The following is a 19,973-nucleotide window of genomic DNA, read 5'->3' as shown; positions in this document are numbered from 1 at the left end:
TGTGGGTTGAAGGTGGATATGAGCTCTTCTTTTTTTTTTTTTTTTTTTTTAAAAAGCACCTAACCTTTCAGTACAGACAGATCAATCTCACTTTTCTTCAGGCAGCTCTTGGAAGAAAGAGCTGCTGAAAGCAGTTCTCTTTTCAGTAAACATGGAAAATGTAGGTCGACTTCACACATCTTAATGTCTTTAGTCTTTTTTCTACTCTGTATATTCACACCTGTGCTTTCTGTTGGCAAGTAAGAGTTATACATTGGCTCAATTGTGAAAGACTTTAATGTAAAAGTAGCTTTCTAAAGAAGGGCTTTTTCATTTGAAAAGAGAGAAGTGGGTGACCAGCTCATCTTTTTACTGTCTATTTAACCATTTTTCATAAAGGGCATTTGCAAAAATGGTAAGTGGTTCTAAATCGATGAAGATGTCCTGAATGTAAGTTTATCATGGAGGACCTGCAGAGACACAGTCAAAAATCAAACTGTACTTTCTGAAACCAAAGGTGCTACAATTGCAGGGAGTCTGAAACACTAATCTAAGAATCTGCTGCACCAACATGGAAGCCATAAGCATGCCAGAGGAAACTCCATAATGCAACGAAAGGCGATGACAACATGAAGCACTCGACAAGGAGCAGCAGAGAGAGTAAATGTCAGTCAGAATGTGAAGTAATGAAGACCAGCTGTACAGGAACACACAGAAAGAGCGATGCAAAAAGTAACTACATAAAACCAAGGCAGGTTAGCCAAATACAAAAGGGTTAGGGTTAGGAATCGGAAGAAAATGGTAGCTAAAAGCACAATGCAAAAGTCTCTAAACCACAATGTTTTCGCTTGATGGAGGATCCTGACAGAGAGAAAATCTTTTGAACTGGTTTAACGATTTTCCTCTGCAATCGTAAACTCATCCACTCTGAGCATCATTTGCAAAGTCCCCATGGGACTGTGGGAATACAGCAGCAGCTTACATTACTTCCTTACATATAATTACCTTAATAGCCCTAAAAGACTCGAGGAAGACGGCGTAGAGCCACCGGGGGTGGGGGTGGTGGTGTGGGGCGGGGAGGGAGGCCCTAACCAGAACCATATGGAGAAAACCTCGCTGCTTCACTGCGACGTGAGGCCATAGGTCTTCCTGGCTGGCATTTCCACCGTCTCTGAAGTCTGTTTTCCTGCACTGCACGGTTCCTGCAGCTCCAAACGGACCACGACGCCAAACACTCCCTCCGACATGATCTGCTCAGCAAACCGTGGGGATTCGCCCGGCGCGCGGCGGCTCTGGCCGACTTCAGGCCTCTAGACGGCGGCTCTTCTCTGCTCCCGGGCTCTCGTCTCCATGTCGATCCGGCCTGGCTTCCTGACCACCAGCGCCAGCCTCAATGAGCTATTGTTTGTGTCATGACATCATCGTCTTCAGCCTCCCCTCTGCCTAGCGGCGTCTCAGAGCAAATGTGAGCGATTATTGCTCTGTGAGTCGGCCATGCTTTGCCAGACATTTTGTGCACTTAAATGTGGAGTGGATACATCTGTTTGGCAGTGTTAAACGGAGGATATTAAAGACACTCAACAGCACCCATTTTCACCAGGCACATTGATCCCGGTTCTGCTTTGGTCCTTTTATAGGATTAAATGGAGAGCATTAACAGTTTTTGAGTAAGTCAGGTTTAGTGCTGTTGGTAGTATTTAGTAGAAATTTCTCTCTAAGCCTTTTCGCAATAAGCCGTTAATCAATTAATTAACCGCATAATCAATTAAAGTGAGCTAGATGGTGTCCATTGTGATGATTGGCCTAATTTTTTGTTTATCCTTCGTTATCCGTTTTTATTTTTGGTTTCGGTTGGATGTGGTTTTTATTTCCGTTGCATTGTCATGTTTTATTTATTTTGGGTTTTATAAAATATCCTCCAGTTTCAGAGTTAAGTGTTCTGTAGAAAATTTAAATTTATTGGCCTTTGAGAGGGCACACTTGCATTATTACGCCATTATCAATATATTTCTTGAAAATGTTTTGAGACCAATAATATTGGTCGCAAAACACCAATATTATCGTTCATTGCAATAATTACTGGAACAATTTATCACCCAGTAAAATGTATTATCATGACAGCACTGTGTGTCTCGTTAATGGAGATCTGCAATGCATTGACCTCGTTATGAACTCCAAAATAAGGGTGGAAATCTGTTACGATCTCACAATTGGATTTCCATTTTTGGGACCACGATTCGATTCAATTCCAAACCAATTTTTGATTCAAAACGATTATTCATAATGATTCCTGCTTTAATCTGTAGGTGTGTAAAGGATCCTCATGCTCTACTCCAGTCTGCTTAGCAAATGGAGATGTTAAAATGTCTTTCCCACTCCCTCAAAAACATTCTCCATTATGTTTTTACAGAGCAGTCACAGACAGAGCGCCACCTTTCTGTGGATGACAACGTTACAGTTTCCATCCAGAAGTTTTTAGCCATTTGACGGTCTTGGTAGTTATTTAGTGAAGAAATTCCTCACCATGTCGGGTTAGTGCTCTGTATTCACGTCGCCTGCCGATTCAAAAACCGGACCAGGTAATGGAAGCGGACTGGTTGAAGCAAATATCAACATTGCTGTCCAACACGGCCACAATCTTCTGACCAATTACACACCAGCTTGCACAGCTCTGAACCAGAGCTTTTGACGTACCTCGGCTCCGCTGTAGCTTAGCTGCGGTGTTTCGAATTCCTCAATCTTCATTTTGTGAATTTTACCATGGTAAAGCTCATGTCAGTCTCAGTCTTCTCTGGGATTCTGTGAGAAACGAAATAAGTCCAAAATGTTTGCCTTCAACAAAAACAGGGCCAGTTGAATCTCTCTTTCTTTCTTTTCTTTTGCAGTTTCCTCTTTATTGTCTTCGTTTTCATTATGCCTGCAAAACTTTGTCGATATTCCCTCAATGTCAAAAAAAGCACACTTTCGAATTCCATTAAATAACGCAGTTAAAATCCCGCGTGAATAAGACTGTTCACGTGATAAACGTAAAAAAAACAAGCTGTTCCATCGTCTTCCTACCACTTCTTGTCGTGTTCTTCGTCTTTTCTGCCAGTGGTAACATCACATTTCGATACAACCGATGAACCATCTCATCCTAGTGCACAAACCTTTCACAAACCTTTCAAACGTGAGCTTTTTCAAAATTGCCGTACTTCCGTTAAGCGGATATATTTTCCAATTTGCACAATTTTATGGTCAGTGGAGACGCAGCTGCTGTCGTGCGTTCATACGTTCCAGTACTGTCTGCATGGCGACGTCAGAACATCTCCGTAGTTACCAAATGGAGACTAATAGGCAGCAGACTTGTTTTGTTTTTTAAAATCAAGTTTGGGACTTTTTATATTGATTCTGAATCGGAGTAAATGAGAATCGCAATTCTTATGTGAACCGATTTTTGGGGCGCACTCTTACTGCTAAAAGTAGATTTTGTTATTTTACTCCAAAGTCTTATTTTCCTTTCATAAATCTTTGCTTATTGTCATAAAATATAGCCTATGTTCTCCATCCACATAGTTTTTTGTATTTAAAAGGATATTCTTTAGTTGGATTTTGTTGTAAATGGGAGTTATAAGACGTCAGTGATGTTTATTTTAAACATATGACTTGCACTGTTACAACATTTTGAGCTTCCTTTTCTGTCACCCTGCTGTTGCTGACAGTCTCACCTTCCATTCATTTCTCCTCTTGAGATAAAATGGTGTGACGAGGCTCATCTAAGATCACCCACACAAATTCCCCCCCTTTGGCCACAAACACACCATCCTCCTCTGTTTATTGCGTCCCGCTGTTTTCCATTTCCCCGCTCAGTGTTTTTCTTCGGATCGTTCTTTCCAGTAGCTAGCCGTTGGTTGCACATCTCGGCTCCCGGAGCGTCTCGGGCAGCTCGTCTTTTTCACCGCAGGACAGAGCGGCTGTGCAGCAATAGATACGTGTACCCTTTAGCTTTCTCACATTTTATCATGTTGAGCCACAACCATCAACGTGTTGTGTTGGGATTTTATGCGATAGATCAGCAAACAGTAGTGCGTAGTTGTAAAGTGGAAAATAGTGAAAGTGGTGGTAAGTTTTCATTTTATTTATCAACCTGCACAAACCTCTAGCAGGTTTTCTTCCTGGACTGTCTTGTGTATTGCTTCCCATCGCCCACAGGATGATGCTCCCACCACCATGCTCCACAGTGGGAATGTGGCAGCATTAATAGTTTTTAACCACAAAAAGCGCTTTGTGTGTAAAGTCTGGCCTGATCAGGACACTTTCATATTCTGTGAGCCCACATAATTTGAGGGAAACTCCAAACATGACTTTTTAGGAGCTACTTCTCAGGCTAACAGTGGTAAAAACGTTTCTTAAAGGGTTAACAGAGGAGCCATGTTGTGATGACTTCCTTAAGGTGGAGTTTCAGAAAGAGCAGGAGCTTCTTAAAGAGACAGAGACCCAATTTCATGTTGTTAAATTATAAAGTGAGATTTATTTCAAGTCATATGTGATTTAAACAGCATTTTTATTACAACTGAAGTTAGCACAATTATGTTGTACAAAATAGCACTATGTGCCTGGAAAATACATAATACTGCCTTTTAAATGTCTGTATGTGACATTAATTACTTTTACTAGGATTGATTTAATAATTTTGCTTTCTCCTAAATAGTGTCGATTAATATGACGGTATATACGGCCATGCTAAAAGAATTTTTAAAAATTCAGTTACAGGAATAAAGTAATAACATTACATAATATTAGGTAATGGGTGTATTCATATGGGTTAGGGTTATTCACACCCATATGAGAATAAAGTTAAAATAATCCAAGATTAAAGTCGTAATATTACAACTTGATTCTCATAATAGTTTTACTTTGCAGTCTTAATGTTAAGACCATTGTCATAATTGTAATTTTTTATTGTTTGTTTTGTCTCAGTATGGTCCTAATACTCCAACATAGATTAATAAATTGTGTAGAGTTTTTCTTTTTAAATCTCCAGAGAAGGGAAAACAGGCTGTGAAACTAGCAGATCTGAAAGGCTGTCCTCGTCAGCCGCTGTGACAAACAAACACCAGCCATTGTTCTGGCCGGTGGCCAAATACAGAAGCACAAAACACGGGCCGTGAATGAACTTGCCTTCTCATTGAGGAGACATGCATCTCTGGCTGTGGACATTTGACATTTGGCAGAACGTGCGATCACGCCGACTGAATATCAATCACACAACAGCTGAAGTGTGTGTTTGCAAGAAATCATTAGCATGCAGCGTGAAGCAGTTGGAACAGCATATGTGACTGACGAAGCTGCAGAAACTGTTAGGGAAGGATGATACTTCCGCTTTTGGGTTTTTTTTTTTTTGTTTTTTTATAAAACGCGCCTCCACTGCCTTTTGTGAATGCCTTCAGGATTCTAACCTGGTTGCAGTTTGGCTTCTTATTTGTACCAATTATATGGAACTTTGCTGCTGACATTAGTCACAGCAATTTACACACCAAGATGAACTACGGCTCACACGGTCACAGGTGATACTATTAGCACACACACACACACACACAGACAGATGCGTCTCCCCACGTTTCTCGGGTTTGTTCCCGGTCGGTTCTTTGCGTGCATGCGTTGCGTTGCTGCATGCATTCCTCCCCGCAGATCAGAGCGCCAGGCAAGGCAGATGAAAGCCAGGCGCAGTTGTTTCCGTATCAGAGGAGCAGCTCTGGCGTGTGGACTAATCTCTTTCATGTACGTGGAGTGAGAAACGCACGTCGGCATAAAAGACTCACGGGCCGGCAGCAGCGCTTACGTAAACAAGGGCTGCGCTTAATTCGCTCACATCCCGAAGCTTCCTCAACGACACACATAGGAAATGTCTCTCTCCCTCTCTCTCTCTCTCTTTCATGGCATTACTTAGGAAATAAAAACCTCAGCATAGTTCTATAGCTGAGCTGAAACATCCTGCAGATTATCTTTTCCTGGCTCTCACACAGGCAGCTATATAGACACACACACGCACGTGCACACGCACACACACACACACACACACACACACACACACACACACACTCACACAACAAGATGACTACACAGTTTTTCTTTTTGCAAAAACATCCAGCAGCACAGAATTTCCTTCCAGCCACTTTCCGCAACGCACACAGTAAGGGACTCATTTCAGCGCTGGCAGATTTAGCCAGCGTCTCTATTTATAGCTCGACTCCGTGTTTAATGACACATCCCACATTCTTACTGCAGCAACGACTGTTTTGGCTGCCTGAGGTTCTTCCCACCGCGGCCCGGGACGCTGTTCACTGTAAAAGCGTGGCTGTTTTTTTGTTTTTTTTTGTTTGTTTGTTTCGTTTTCCCAGAGGTTAATCTCTGCGAGTCAGACGAGGCTGCTGTTCAGCTTTTCACCACACACAATCCCACACCTGAGCATAATTGGTCTCACTCAGCCAAAAGAGGTCACCATTGTTCATTGTTTGCAGCTAAGTGGTGATGTTGTGTTGCTGGGTCTGTAAAGGGAGACTGACAGAGCGAGACGGAAAATAGAGCAACACTATGGTGAAGAAACGGGTTTGCAGGTAAATGGTGGAACTGTCTTTCATTATGAAAGTGAAACTTTTTTGTTGTTTGGATTTTCATGGCAGGTACCAGAAAAAGCTCAACGCTTGACACTGAGGATTCTTCTGATGATTGATGTTAAAAGTCTCTAATTAATCACTTCTGTTCTTAGATAAATTTGCTTTTCTTTAATTAGGGATTCACTTCTGATACTGATATCTGAAGGTTAGTATGACCCTATACCACATACAGGAAAACAGAGCTGAACTGACTTTAAATGTTTCTTTAAAAAAAAAAAAAAACAGTGACGTAGATGAGCTGAATTACAAATTTATTTGCTAACTCTGCCCCAGTAGAGCACATTTAAATGCATCAATAGTTTTACAAGCTTGATCAAAGATGTAAAAATAACAAAACTTTCATTTTTCTGTCGGTGCAATCAGGAATTCTAATGTAAAGTAAAGCAAGCAAAAAAGCATAGAATTACACTGGATAATCTACAATTTTTTTCAACATCAGGCCGAATTCAGATATTAATATCAAATTGGTTCGTCTCTTATTTTAAAAAAATTGAAGTAGAGTGCTTAAACTTTGATTCAGTTAATTTCTGTATTCCTCTAATTCTAGTGTAAGTGTGTAAAAGCGAAGCTACAGCAATTTCTGTTAATTATGAGAACATAGTTACAATATTAACAAAATAAAGACATAATGTTACCAGAAAGCTTGGATAATTGTTTATCTCTATTTTTTGTGTCAGAGTTCTCATAAAATTACTTCTTCATTTTCCTAATATTATAAGTATACTCTTGCAATATTGTGACTCTTTTCTCATAATTTAAGAAAGACTCTTCATAATTCAGTTGACCTGAATTCAAAGTCCAAATAAACAAAAGCTGTAAAACGCTTGTCAATCAAGATGCCAGCCCTGCGTCCGTCTGGGCTACGGAAACCCCAAAAGACCAAAAATCCTGATGTTTTTTTTTTTTTTTTTTCCTTCTGCAATTAAATCCTCAAAAACCAGAATATACGAATATCAACCCCTCCTTCACTCCATGTAAATGACCGGTGTCAATGTACATTTTTAAAAAAAGTCTTGATGACAATAAATAGACCAAAAGAAAAAAAAAACTACATAAAAAAACTTTATCGGCACCAATTTGATCCCATATATGTCTGTTTTCACTGAAAACACAGGCAGGTGTCAGAGTGTATAATGGATATAATATAGATGAGTGGTGCCCAACCTTTTTATCACTGCGGACCGGTCAAGGCTTGGCAATGTTACTGAGGCCCGAGGGCACGGGTGAGGAGGAGGTCACATGACACAATGTTAATTTTTTTGCCACAACTTTCCCCTATGAATGTCTTGGAATGTTCTGAGTACTAAGACTGTCATTAGGGGAAAATCGTACGACTATCCTGTCTGTGTGATGTGGAACGTCGAACCGCTCCCATCTAAAATCGGCCATATTCTGATCTATTTCTTACTCATTTTGCTACTTATGGGCGCAAGACGTAACCGAGAGAATCCGGTTAAATAATTTTCAAAATAAAAGATCCTCCAGACTCGTACATAAAACAGGAAATATTTAATTACTTCTTGTGCGGCCCGGTACCAATTGGGGGTTGAGGACCACTAATATGGATGGAGCCAAAAACACTCAGCTTGCTTTTGAATAAAGCTTTACATCATGTCGATGTTGTCTGGCCATCTAATACAAAAACATGGTGTGAGGACGACTTTATTAGGCTGCATATGATTTCCGTAACTTCTTCCGGTTTAGCAGGAGACTTTTCCTATCTGACCTCTGCTGCGAACATCAGCTGTCGTCGGGCAGGTCTATAAATTCTGCCGTCTGGTCTATTGTCAGAGTTGGTGAGTCACAGCAGACTGACTTGTGACCAGAGCTCAGCAGCAAAAACCTCCACATGCTCCTTATAGGTAGCAGACGGACGATTTGAGACGCACAGAAATCTTATTTTCGCAAACTGTACTGCTTCATTTATTCATGGTGGCAATTTGCATTCAGTGTGTTTTCAGTGAAAAGTGCTCTGATGAAATTAAACGACTCGCAACTGCTTATAGTCAGCAAAGATAAAGAAAACGAACTTGATGAGGAAAAACTGGATTTGTACTTACGATGCCATGAGTTGATTCGCTAGCATCAGTTCAAGCTAAGAAGTGTCTTCAAGTGGACAGATTTCACTTTGTCATTCTGACTGAACTACAAACGCAGAATGATTTATTCCAAAACAAATCATTCTTCTGCAAGGAAGCTCTTGCACTCTGTACTACTGTACTAGTACAAATATCGTAGTACGCTTGAAGTAAGACAAAGCTAACTAATGAGAAAGTTTTCAGCAAGATATAAGTCAATAAAAAAGCTCTAGTTCCACTCGCAGATTATTTCCCTAATATCAAGGGGAAAATGGCTTGTTATAAGTACATTTATCTGCTAATGGAGCTAGTACCTTTGCATCAGTATTACTGAATTATTTTCTTAAATAAGCTCATATCTTGGTGAAAAGTTACTCATGATTTAGTTTAGTCTCATTTCAAGTGTGATAAGATATGTGCACTAGAACCTAGACTAAAAATACTTTGTAAGATTTTGTGTTTTTGCATTGTTCACATTAGTCATCGTCTGTTGTCTCTTTGGGTAGACTCACACAAAGCTCTGCCTAACATTATGGATATAAATAATGGGATCAAAACATTCTCTTAGAGCAACTCAATAATCCATGTTTTGTTTTTTTATTTCAGCATGATGGAGCACTCTGTCATGAGGCAAAGCGATAGCTAAATGTCTTTCAATATCGGGTCAGTGGCCGGGAAAGTCCCTTCAAGAACCTGATCTATATTCAAACACCCAGTTGTCGAAAAATAATAATGAAATAAACTGAAATTGTTGCTTCCTCCAAGCACCGATAAAGTAAGAGAAGTCGCCATCAGTCAGTATTTGTGCCAGTAGCTAGTATCCAGGTCCAAAAATGGACACTTTAAACCAGAGGTCTCCAACTCCAGTCCTCGAGGGCAGCAGTCCTGCAACTTTTAGATGTGGCTCTGCTGCACCACCTGAATAGAATAATTAAGGCTCTGGAGAACTGGTCTACACAAGGTGGAGGTAATTAAGCCATTTCACTCCAGTGTTTTTTGTACCTGTGGCACATCTAAAAACTGCAGGACTGCGGCCCTCGAGGACTGGAGTTTGAGACCCCTGGATTAGATGTTTTGCATTTGCTCTCCTCTCTCACACCTGCAACCAGTGAGCTCATCAGCCCCAGTCTGTTCCAGCGTTCACCTCTCTCTGTCTCTCTCACTCTCTCTCTCTGTAAACAGTCCGTTTGTTGCTCCCTGTCACCGCCTTGGTTTTGTTAGTTCACGTTTATCATTTTGTCACTAAATAATTCACAGCCACTCGTTGTCTCTGCCTGCTCTGAATTTGGGTGTGTCGTCACCACTTCACACCAAGACTGTTTTATTTTGTTGAAATGAAGACAAAAACGGCTCCTGGGGCTGGAAAGGTTGCAGACCTCAGAACTAAAGCGTTCTGACGCACTTTGATTAAAAACCATTCGACTGTTACTCTGGCTGGATTTCTGGTCATCCTGGTGGAACGTGAAGCTCTTTTTTTTCTGTGCTTTGCTTTTCGTAAAGGTGTAGTTGATTGTCTGAGCTGTGAAGAGAGACTGGAATCAAATGGAGTAGTGAAGGAAGGCAGGGCTTACTGTGGCAACAGCCCAGGGCAGAAAGTTTTTGGGGGGAGGCTACAAAAAATTATTTGTTGCTGTATACTGTGCATGTTTTACATTGTACCTCATATTAATGTCAAGGAATTATTTTGCATGTGGTATTTTATAAAGATATTGCTGGATTAAAAAAAAAAATTAAATACTCTCAAATATTAGAAAAATCTCCTTTGGGGGGGGTTGGGGGGGGGGGCACCAAATACTCAGCAATAGTAGCACGATTGGATGTTTTTCTGATGTTTGCTTATTAGGTTGGTGACTTTTCATACAAATACCGGCCAGTATTTTCTGATTGTGCCTCCAAACAGGCAGAAAAAGCAAAGTTGTATCCAGGCGTCGGGACACCCCGCGCACACAGACCCGATCTGTTGGCCTCTAGTCTCTACATTTTAGCGCAGAGGAAGTTGTGCTGGCCCGGACACACAGGGCCATTGTAAAGCCACCACTAGGAACAGCGCAATCCGTCAGGAAAAAAAAACTCTGTCCAGCCGGTCGCTCCGCCTCCAACATCCTCTCCTTTGTGAAGAGTCCACACACCAACCAAGAAACTTCAAGGAAAGCCTCCACAGGACGACCTCACCCCCCCGCCTCCTGCCGCTCGATCCAACTAGCCAGCGCTAACCCTTCAGGTTGATCAGGAACCGTCCGCGTTTTTATCCTGGGATCCGGTCGGCGCTCCGCAGATCGTTGGCAGCTTGACGTCGAACCCGCAAACCGGGACGATGCCCGTTTTCCCGGCCGCTGGAGGATGACGGGGTCGGTCCGCAGCGCGCCTTCCCCCGCTCACTTCCAGGATCCGAGATGTGGAAGGAGGAATATGATTTTCACTTCGACTTCCTGCTGCAGCTCCTGTGAGTTTCGCGTTAAGATCCGTTTGATGGGTTTATAGTTGAGGGGTGGCGACACTAAAAAAAAATAGGATGCCCCCCCATCCCCCTCCAAAAAATGAAATAAAATTGGAAATGAGTCAGTAGTTCATCTAATATTTTACTGGGATCACAGAGTAACCTCTGAATAAACATTTTTGACTTTAACACAATGAAAAAGCAATGATCCTGGTGAATAACTAAGCTGATATTTATTTTTATATAGAGCTATTTATCCAGATTTATGACGCTGTAAGACATGAAAGTGTTTATCTCTATTAAATCACTCAAGATGAGAACAGCGGGCTCTGGCTCATCAAAACAGCAATATCTGTATTTGTTGGGTCATTACTTAATTATTCTGATAAAAATCATTGCTAATCACATGTTTTCGGAGGCTGGGGTCCAAGATGTATAACTAATTTAAGAACTAGCAATATTGGTACTAAAGCATTCCATAAAATGATCAAATATTCTGTAATTTGTATTTAAACTTTAAATATTCTTAGGAACTCACCACATTTAATGCTACAGCCTCAGATTTGATTAGAAATAAGTTCAAAAGAACAAAGAGCGGTTTATGTGAACAGTGGTAGACGTTGCCATTAGCAACTCTGTAAATCAGTCTGGAGGTGTTGCTTGCTATGAATGTTGAGGTCCAGTAATGCAGCAGCGTTTCCACATGATTACATCTACAAGCTGCAACATATCACATGTAACAACAAACACGCTCGTCTTTTCCCACAATGCTTTTGGTTTCCCCTGTCAACCATTGTTCACGGGAAAAAAAGAAACCATTTGAATTGCATAACTTGGCCAATTCCCTATTATTTAGGATTATTTCCTCACACACACACACGCCACCTTTTAAAATGCCACGGCGACCACGACTCCCTCCCTGTCACGCCCACTCACACCTTGCATGGCTTTTCTAGGTGTGGGTACTGGCGGTACTCTGCAAAAGATTAGCATGTGAGTCACAGGCGTGCCTCTTCATGCTCTCTGACTGACACAGTCACACACACGGCCACGGTAGTTGAGTGCGCTTGGCCTCGAGGTACAGAATTATTCTTCTAGATAAATTAATGTCGTCGCTGTGTGCCTCCTGGCCTTTGACAACTCCAAGTGTCTGGTCTTGAAATCTGAGTGTAATTCTTTAATATTGTGTCCAATCTTCATCGTTTTGTGTACGTGTGTGTGTGTGTGCATCATGTTCGCCCCATGACTGATATCAGTTTTGAATGATTTATGAGGTCTCTCTGAAGCTTGGGAATTAATATGGTCAGACAAGCGAGAGCAATTTCTACTGCAGGGACGGCTTAGCAGTGACCTCTTTTCGTTGTTTGTGGTTACTCCAGTGATTGGAGTCTGTAGCTGAGGCCCAATGAGTTCAAGGTGTTTCTGTGTCTCTGTATGGAGTTTATATGAATTTAAAGGCTAAATAAGCAGCAGTCCCTACAGGTTTTATGCTGCAGATTGAAGGGGCTCGCTCTGTCGGCCTCCGCCCTGTCTCACGTGTCTAGAGCCTCTCCACTGGGAGCATCACAGGAAGCGTTTAAGTCCCATCTCCAAAGAAAATCAGATGACTTCTCCTCCACTCCAAAGACCAGTGGGTTTTCTTTGGATTTTTATTCAAGCCTCTTGGAAGTTCCCCACCCCGTCCCAAAGGCTGAGCTCACGCTCTGTTTCTACCGCCTCTATCCGCCATCTCGACACGGTTCGTGCGACTGATGCTTCGCCACGATAGGGTGGAGGAGTTTACATGAGGCAGCTCATCGCAATGCAGCCGTTTATGTTCCCTGGGACTGTGCCGATACGATAAATAACTCTTGTCCAAGTCCAAAGAAGTAAACGGGTGGATGAAGGGTGACACTCGAGTGAAACCTTGCAAAGAGGATCAACGTCCAGGCCCTTCATGAAGGTTGTAGGCCAAGTGTCTTAACATATCATTAAACTTTCTATCCTGTTACGACCACAAACTTTTGTGTATGATGTCAGGATTTTTTCTGAGATCCACGTTTTTGCGTTGAGATGCTCCCCAGTTGAACCGTAACATTTTTGTTGCTATCCAAAAGCAAAAAAAAAAAGCTACACCTGTGACCGGAGTCTCTCACACCGGCACTTTCTGTAGCCAAGTGTGTGTAGCACCTAGTGCCGAGGCGAGAAGGAGGCGAGAAGGCGCAGAACGCACGGCTGTGGCCCTCATTCTACATGTGGATGAGCGGATGACAACAAGAACAATGGCAGCTAGCGTTGTGCTGCTTAACCTGTTCAGCTAAGCACAATTTCTGATGAGGAATGAATGCGAGACATGAGCATCTGGTTCATTTGAGACGGGTTACTGTTTACAATGAGGTGGAAGGCACTGATCAGTATCAGTACTCTCATTACTTTAGATAACTCTCTAGCTTATCTTTAGAAACTTTGGAGTACTCACTATTTAAACCAACATACTTTTTAGATTATTATGCAGAGAAACTCCTATTCTTCTAACCCAGAAAAGGAATTAGACCAGAGGATTACATTTATCTAGCAACACTGAACAGGAGTATCTAGTTTATATTCCTTGGATGAACATTATTACATTATTTCCTCCAGCTTGTTTTATTTTATTATCATTTCCTTTTAATTCATGCAAAGCACTTTCAGTTGTCTTGCTGCTGAAAATGTGCTATATAAATAAAATAATCTAATCAAACCAGCATCAGTATGGGACCAATACTGATTACTGGGTCCGGTAGTTTAGTTTCAGATTAAATTTTTTTTCCCAACTCTACCTCAAAACAGACAAGCCTTTTTGTTTCTGTTAAAGCATTTGGTTCTGCAAAGTAGGGATTTGGAGGAATACACATTTACTTTTATTTGTAGAACATTTTGAAAACAATGCATTGTTTTCCCTTTTACTCTACAAGTATCCATTTGCTTTGTCACTTGATAGTCGCAGTAAAATATACAGACGTTTGGGGTTTTAACATGAAGAAGTTCAACGTTTGCATTAACACATAAACAGAAGAAACATTCTCTGCCATCTTTATGTTTTTGGGTTTTGCTTCCAGCCATTGTTCTGCTAGCAGAGGCTACTTAGCGTCAGCTGCTTCCGTGGTAGCCATCTAATAAGCTGGTCTGCCACGTATTGAATTTGTCACGGTAATGAAATTTGGCTGATCAGATTAAGCAAGGAAAAAAAAAAACACACACACACACATAAAAAAACATCTGAATCATCTGGTGAGAATGCCGGTCGGCATGCTCCAACAGGAAATGAGGAAACACCAGTCAGATTAGTGGAGGTGAATAAATCTGTACCATTTGTCATAAATTGGTATGCAAATGCCAGAACAATACCCAGCTTATGCTCACTGTACGTGGCGTTGAAATAAATTGCTGTTAACACACAAGTGTGTAACCCAGAAGAAAGCTCTTGGGACACAAATCAAGTTGCTCGGTGCAGGAGTAATTTAAATAAGAGCATTTTTCAAACTCGCACAATCAAACACAAACACGGTTTATTAAAATGTCCCTGAAAAGGCTCATTCACTTCCTGGTTGACTCAGCAGTGAAGCACGTTGCAGACTAAAGTGTGTAATGCTCTCTGACTGCAGCTCAACATCATTTAGGTAGGTTATAAATAAACAAGCAGGGCACTAATTAATACTTGCACATTGATTCTCTGTATACTTGACAACAGCCTAACAACTGTGTACAGTATGAGACCGACCCATAAACAGTTATTTGAACTGAGCTGCTTAGCCTCTCTGTGTTTTAGTTTACAACAGTGCATGGTTATTGTAACGCGGGTCAGGACGTCTGAAACTGTTTCGGTAGCTTTTCTTTCTTTTTCTTTTCTTTTCCCAGTAGCTTTCAAATGTGTTTGTCGTGTTTAAAACGTGTTTGACAATTAATAGGTGCAATTAAAATCCAGCGGCGCAGAAAATAACTGACAATGGAGATGTTTTTATAATTCATCCTTATCCAGCCATTCGCTGGAACGATTATATTGTCTAAGTTATGATTTATTACTCAAAAAAGTAATAAATCATTTTGGTCATCTTGTGGAGCTGTCATGTTGCTGCAAGCAAAGGTTGCGTTTATCTACAGTTTTCCTGCTCGTTCGTCTTTGTTTTCCCTTCTCCAGTGCTTTTACGGGATTGGACGTTTTGTTTTTCACTTCGCCAGACAGTCGGGGAAAATCACAAATTGAACGGCTGAATAGTTCATTTTGACTTTGAGTGTTACCCTTAAGGACAGTTTCATGGGAGTTGCTGAAGTCAGCATGAGCGTACGTCTTGTTACCACCTACGACCACGAAGCTGCTGCTGCTGTTTTCACCTTGCGGTTCTTGGCACAAACCCGTGTGTGTGTGTGTGTGTGTGTGTGTGTGTGTTCCTGCTGTAACGGGAGATTGACAAAAAAACGTAGTCGTTGGTTCAGAAACCTGGCAGGTGTCTGATATTATCAGGAAAGCTTCGTAACACTCAGACTTTGCAAGTGTGCAGCTAGCATCATAGCGGAGGTCAAGTGTTAGAATGTCTCCCCTCCAACCTGAGGATGCTACCTCCAGTCAACGTCAGGCCGAAACCGGAGGAAAAGGCATAGAACAAATCTGAGTGCTGAGGTAAAAAACTGTTTTCTTTTCATCCCGTTCATTAACTTGAGCTCTTGTGTCTGTGTGCGTATGTTGTCTTTCCCAGCGATGCCGACCTGTCGGACGTGCCGTCTGACTCGGAGGAGAGCGATCTGGGCGGTCTGGAGCGCGGCAGCACCGACACTCTGGCCAATGGCTGCCGAGTCGACAGCGAGGCCGCCAAGAGGCTGGCCAAGCGCCTGTATCACCTGGACGGCTTCAAGCGCTGCGACGTCGCCAGACACCTGGGCAAAAAGTGAGTCAGTGTAGCACGTGAACAGATGGCAACCAGAAAAACTGAAGTCAAGTAAGAGTGGCACTGCTTCAACATAGTTTTACGCAAGTTAAGGTAAAAAGTAGCCGTCCAAGGGATTACTGAAGAGTAAAAGAGCATTTGGCTACTTACGTAGAGAGTAACTGATCAAAACATCGACCATTTAATATTTAAGAAGTGCATAACCAGATGGACTGAAATATAAAGTTGTGTGGAAATGTTGGCACGTTAAAGACCAAAATTAAAATAATTCCCATTAATGACATAATTACAAAATAATTTTAAAGAATTCCCAATCATAATTTTTCTCCAATACGAAACTTTTAACTTTTAACACAGTGGCTAGAGTATCCAGAAATTTTACTAAAGTAGCAATACTTCATATCAATTAATCAATCAAACTCGATTTGCAAAGCCCGTTTCAATAACGAGTCAGTTCAAAGTGCTTTACATCATAAAAACACAAAAATCAACATTAAATTTCACCAATTGCTGTCAGTACACACAAAAAATCACTCAAGTAAATGTAACTAGAGTCTCTCAAATAAATCAGCAGCAAACTTTCCTTCTGAAAGAGAAACATATTCTTTGGAGAGTTTAAGAATAAAACCCGATTTATTTTTTTATTTTTAAGTGTTTGTATATGTCGTGGCATACACAATGGCAGTAACTGAACTAGCACAAGGGATAAACTAAAATGGCCGGGTATAATGAAACAAACTATGCAGAAATGATAAAACTGCTGAAGCTAGAAGTCCGAACACCTGTGGACCACAACGGCTCACGGTGTTGAAGGAAACACAAAAAAGAAGCTCCATTTGCAATTTGCCACAAGCCGTGCAGGAAACACAGCAACCTGGACGAGGACCCGCTCTTGTTGGGTAGGTGAGACCAAAGTTCAACTTTTTGACCAGCTCACAAGAAAACTGCATGTAATGAGAAACTAGCACTGCACACCAGCAGAACAAAAACAGAACTACTGCCATCCTGACGAGACTTTAATCATTTTAGATTCATGGATTCGTTCCAGCCATCATTTCACAGATCAGTACCACATTGTGTTGGTCTGTTCCATAAAATCCTAGTAGAACATACGCAGAATCTTGTGGTTGCAATGTGGAAAAACTTCAAGAGATTGGAATGTTTTTATAAGAGGCTACATCCTCCGCAGCCTGGTGTCACTTTGACCTTCTGATGCTGATTCTCTCTCTCTCTCTGCAGCAACGAGTTCAGTCAGCTGGTGGCTTCAGAGTACCTGAGTTACTTTGATTTCTCCGGCCTGTCCCTCGACCGAGCCCTGAGGTAACGCTTACTCAGCAAATTTTAGTGGCAAATGGGTGACGCAGAAGACCTTTGGATACACACACACACACACACACACACACACACACTAGCGCTGAGCTAATCACCTCGTCAGTGTTGACGTCGATTATCCTGTGCTACTTGCGGCACATTAGGGCTGCAGCTGATGATTATTTTAGCTACTGATTAATCTGTCAATTATTCTGACGATTAATCGATTATACTGTTGATCAGCCAATAAATCACATAAAAACATTTGGCACATTCCACAGATTTTTCATTTAACCACTTGTGCGTTTTTCTACACAACACTGGAAATGCAGTAAAAGATGAAAATATTATTGCTTTCTTAAAGAGTTTGAGCCAGGTGAAGCTACTTGAGGAGTTTTGGCCAAAAGATATTTACAAAGATTTTTTTATTTATTTTTTATTTTTTTAACCCTCAAAAATTTTTTGCACAGCTTTTGCTTAATTACTGCTCTGAATGTGCTTCTTTTTTTAAGAATCTGTAGCGATTGATTACTAAATTAGCTGACAATTGTTTCAGTAATCGATTAATCACAATTAATCCGATTAATCGTTTCAGCCCTACAGTATATCAGACGTTATGTAGGGTTTTCAGCTCACGGTAACAGCGGCTGTAGTTCTCATGATTGAAATTGGAACAGATTAACATCAGTCCTCATTTCATTGGACTGTTTTTATGTTACAGAAACTTCTTAAAGGCCTTTCCATTGATGGGAGAAACTCAGGAAAGAGAGCGGGTTCTCGTGCATTTCTCCAGACGCTACTGTCACTGCAACCCACAGACGCCCACCTCTGAAGGTTTGACTCAACCGACCTCATTAAACACGTTCGGTGTTTGCCTTATTTTACTTACAGAGCAATTTGGCTCACTTCCATCCCCCGACATCGACCTTCTTCTTCTTCCTCTTCTTCATTTTTTTGCAGATGGAGCCCACACGTTGACCTGCGCGCTAATGCTGCTCAACACTGATCTACATGGACATGTATGCACCGTCGTCTTCCCGCCTCTACGTTTTTGCTGATTTCTAATTTATAAAGTCTTCCAAAATATCTGAGATGACTTACTGTCAGGACGGCTTGTCTTTGACGCGTTTTCTGCATTTCTTTTTATTCTACCCGTCTATCCTTTTTGCTGTTTCATTCTCTCCTGCTCGGCCTACTTTATGACCTGCTTATGTCTCGTCTAACGGAACCGTCTCCTGTGTGCGGAGTGAAAACTGGAGCGCTGTCAGTTCACAGTTTGCCTCTCCTTGGCCCTGCTCTTCACTTCTACCCTCACTAGCAGTATTAACTAATGTCCTCTCTGTCTTTTCAATTCCCTTTCCTGCTTTTCAAACCCTTCCCCCTGCTAACCAAATCTGGCCCCTGGTCTCTCTCTGCCCCTGCAGGTGGTGAGTATACTTACCAACTAACACTCTCCCTGTAGACGTGTTGCCCTCCTTTTACCAGCTAAAACTGGCACGGCTCACATTTGTTGGTGTCCCCCAGTGAAGATGTGTGAAAAGCAATAAAATAAGTTCTCCTTTTATTGAATTTTTGTCTTGAAATAGGACAAAACTAACCTGCAAGTAACTTTCCAGCAAAATACAAGAACTTGTTAAGTCAATATAGATGAAAAAGTACCATTATTTCATTTATATTTTGGAAAAAATGTCTAAGTGAAATAATTTGAGCAAGCTATTTTCTTCCTGAAAAGTTACTAGGAAGTCTGTTTCGTCTTATTTCAAGTCTTCTAAGATATTAAACTAGAAGCTAAACCAAAAATACTTGGTGATATTTTGGGTTTTTATGCAGAACAGACCAGAAGCTGGTAAACTATATACACACACATCTAAACTTGAGAAAATCCAAACCCAGCACAAGACAGGGGAAAGTCTGAAACATTAAGAAAACACGTATCAGCTGTACTAGCCAAAATGAAACAGGAAGCTGCAAATAAAAAGCTAAAGACGACTGCAAATGAAAGAAACGTAGCTACATAACAGAACGAACCGAGTCCAACACATGATGGCGACAGAGGACAGTCCTCAAAGACTGGACACATTTTTACGTTAGATATGCACAGTGAGGACACTTTAGAAGTTACCGTTGGAGAACCACGTATCCATAGCAACCATTTGACTCTAGAAAAAAGAGAGGGAATCAAATGTTCATCAATCAGAAGTGAGGACATTGCTAACCTTCACTGGAGCTTGTGAAATATGAGACAAAGTGTTGTCCTGCTGCTGAATTTAAAGTTTTAACAGAAGGAATTCAAAATTGGTGATTTTTAAATTTTTATTTTATTTTTATTTTTTTGCTTTTATTAATTTGCTTTCCCCCCACTAAATAAATCTGATCAAATCAAATGTTTCGTTTTCTTAAATGTTCAGAGATTATACTACAGTAACAGATGAATATATTTTTTGCAGACGTTGCATTAAAGTGAAATATTTTTAAACTTCACAGCATGTTGGAGTTAGTAGTTTTATTTTTAAATTTCACTAACAAGTTGTTAACTTATTAATTGCGTTTTACCAATAAACCACAGTGCCAGTTTTTGTGATAACTAAATACCTAAAACTGAATATGAATC

At 41.1% G+C, this 19,973-nt stretch overlaps 1 protein-coding gene across 2 annotated transcripts in view; it reads left to right on the top strand.

Annotated features, from left to right (window-relative positions):
• psd2 (pleckstrin and Sec7 domain containing 2) overlaps positions 1 to 19,973 on the top strand; it is a 44,830-nt gene that overhangs the window by 16,413 nt on the left and 8,444 nt on the right. The window contains exons 1-5 of one of the 2 annotated variants that reach the window (XM_044127433.1): positions 6,447 to 6,575; positions 15,863 to 16,051; positions 17,291 to 17,371; positions 18,084 to 18,196; positions 18,323 to 18,381. In XM_044127433.1, coding sequence (XP_043983368.1) covers positions 6,553 to 6,575; positions 15,863 to 16,051; positions 17,291 to 17,371; positions 18,084 to 18,196; positions 18,323 to 18,381 — 465 coding nt within the window. In that variant the 5' untranslated portion in view covers positions 6,447 to 6,552. Of the gene's footprint in view, positions 1 to 6,446; positions 6,576 to 15,862; positions 16,052 to 17,290; positions 17,372 to 18,083; positions 18,197 to 18,322; positions 18,382 to 19,973 lie in introns of those variants that run through there. The other variant, XM_044127431.1, reaches the window with a different exon arrangement.

This window comes from Gambusia affinis, linkage group LG09, assembly GCF_019740435.1.
Source record: "Gambusia affinis linkage group LG09, SWU_Gaff_1.0, whole genome shotgun sequence".
Lineage (NCBI taxonomy): Eukaryota > Metazoa > Chordata > Actinopteri > Cyprinodontiformes > Poeciliidae > Gambusia > Gambusia affinis.
Note: the sequence above shows the minus strand (reverse complement) of the source record. Positions and strands in the feature narration are given on the sequence as shown.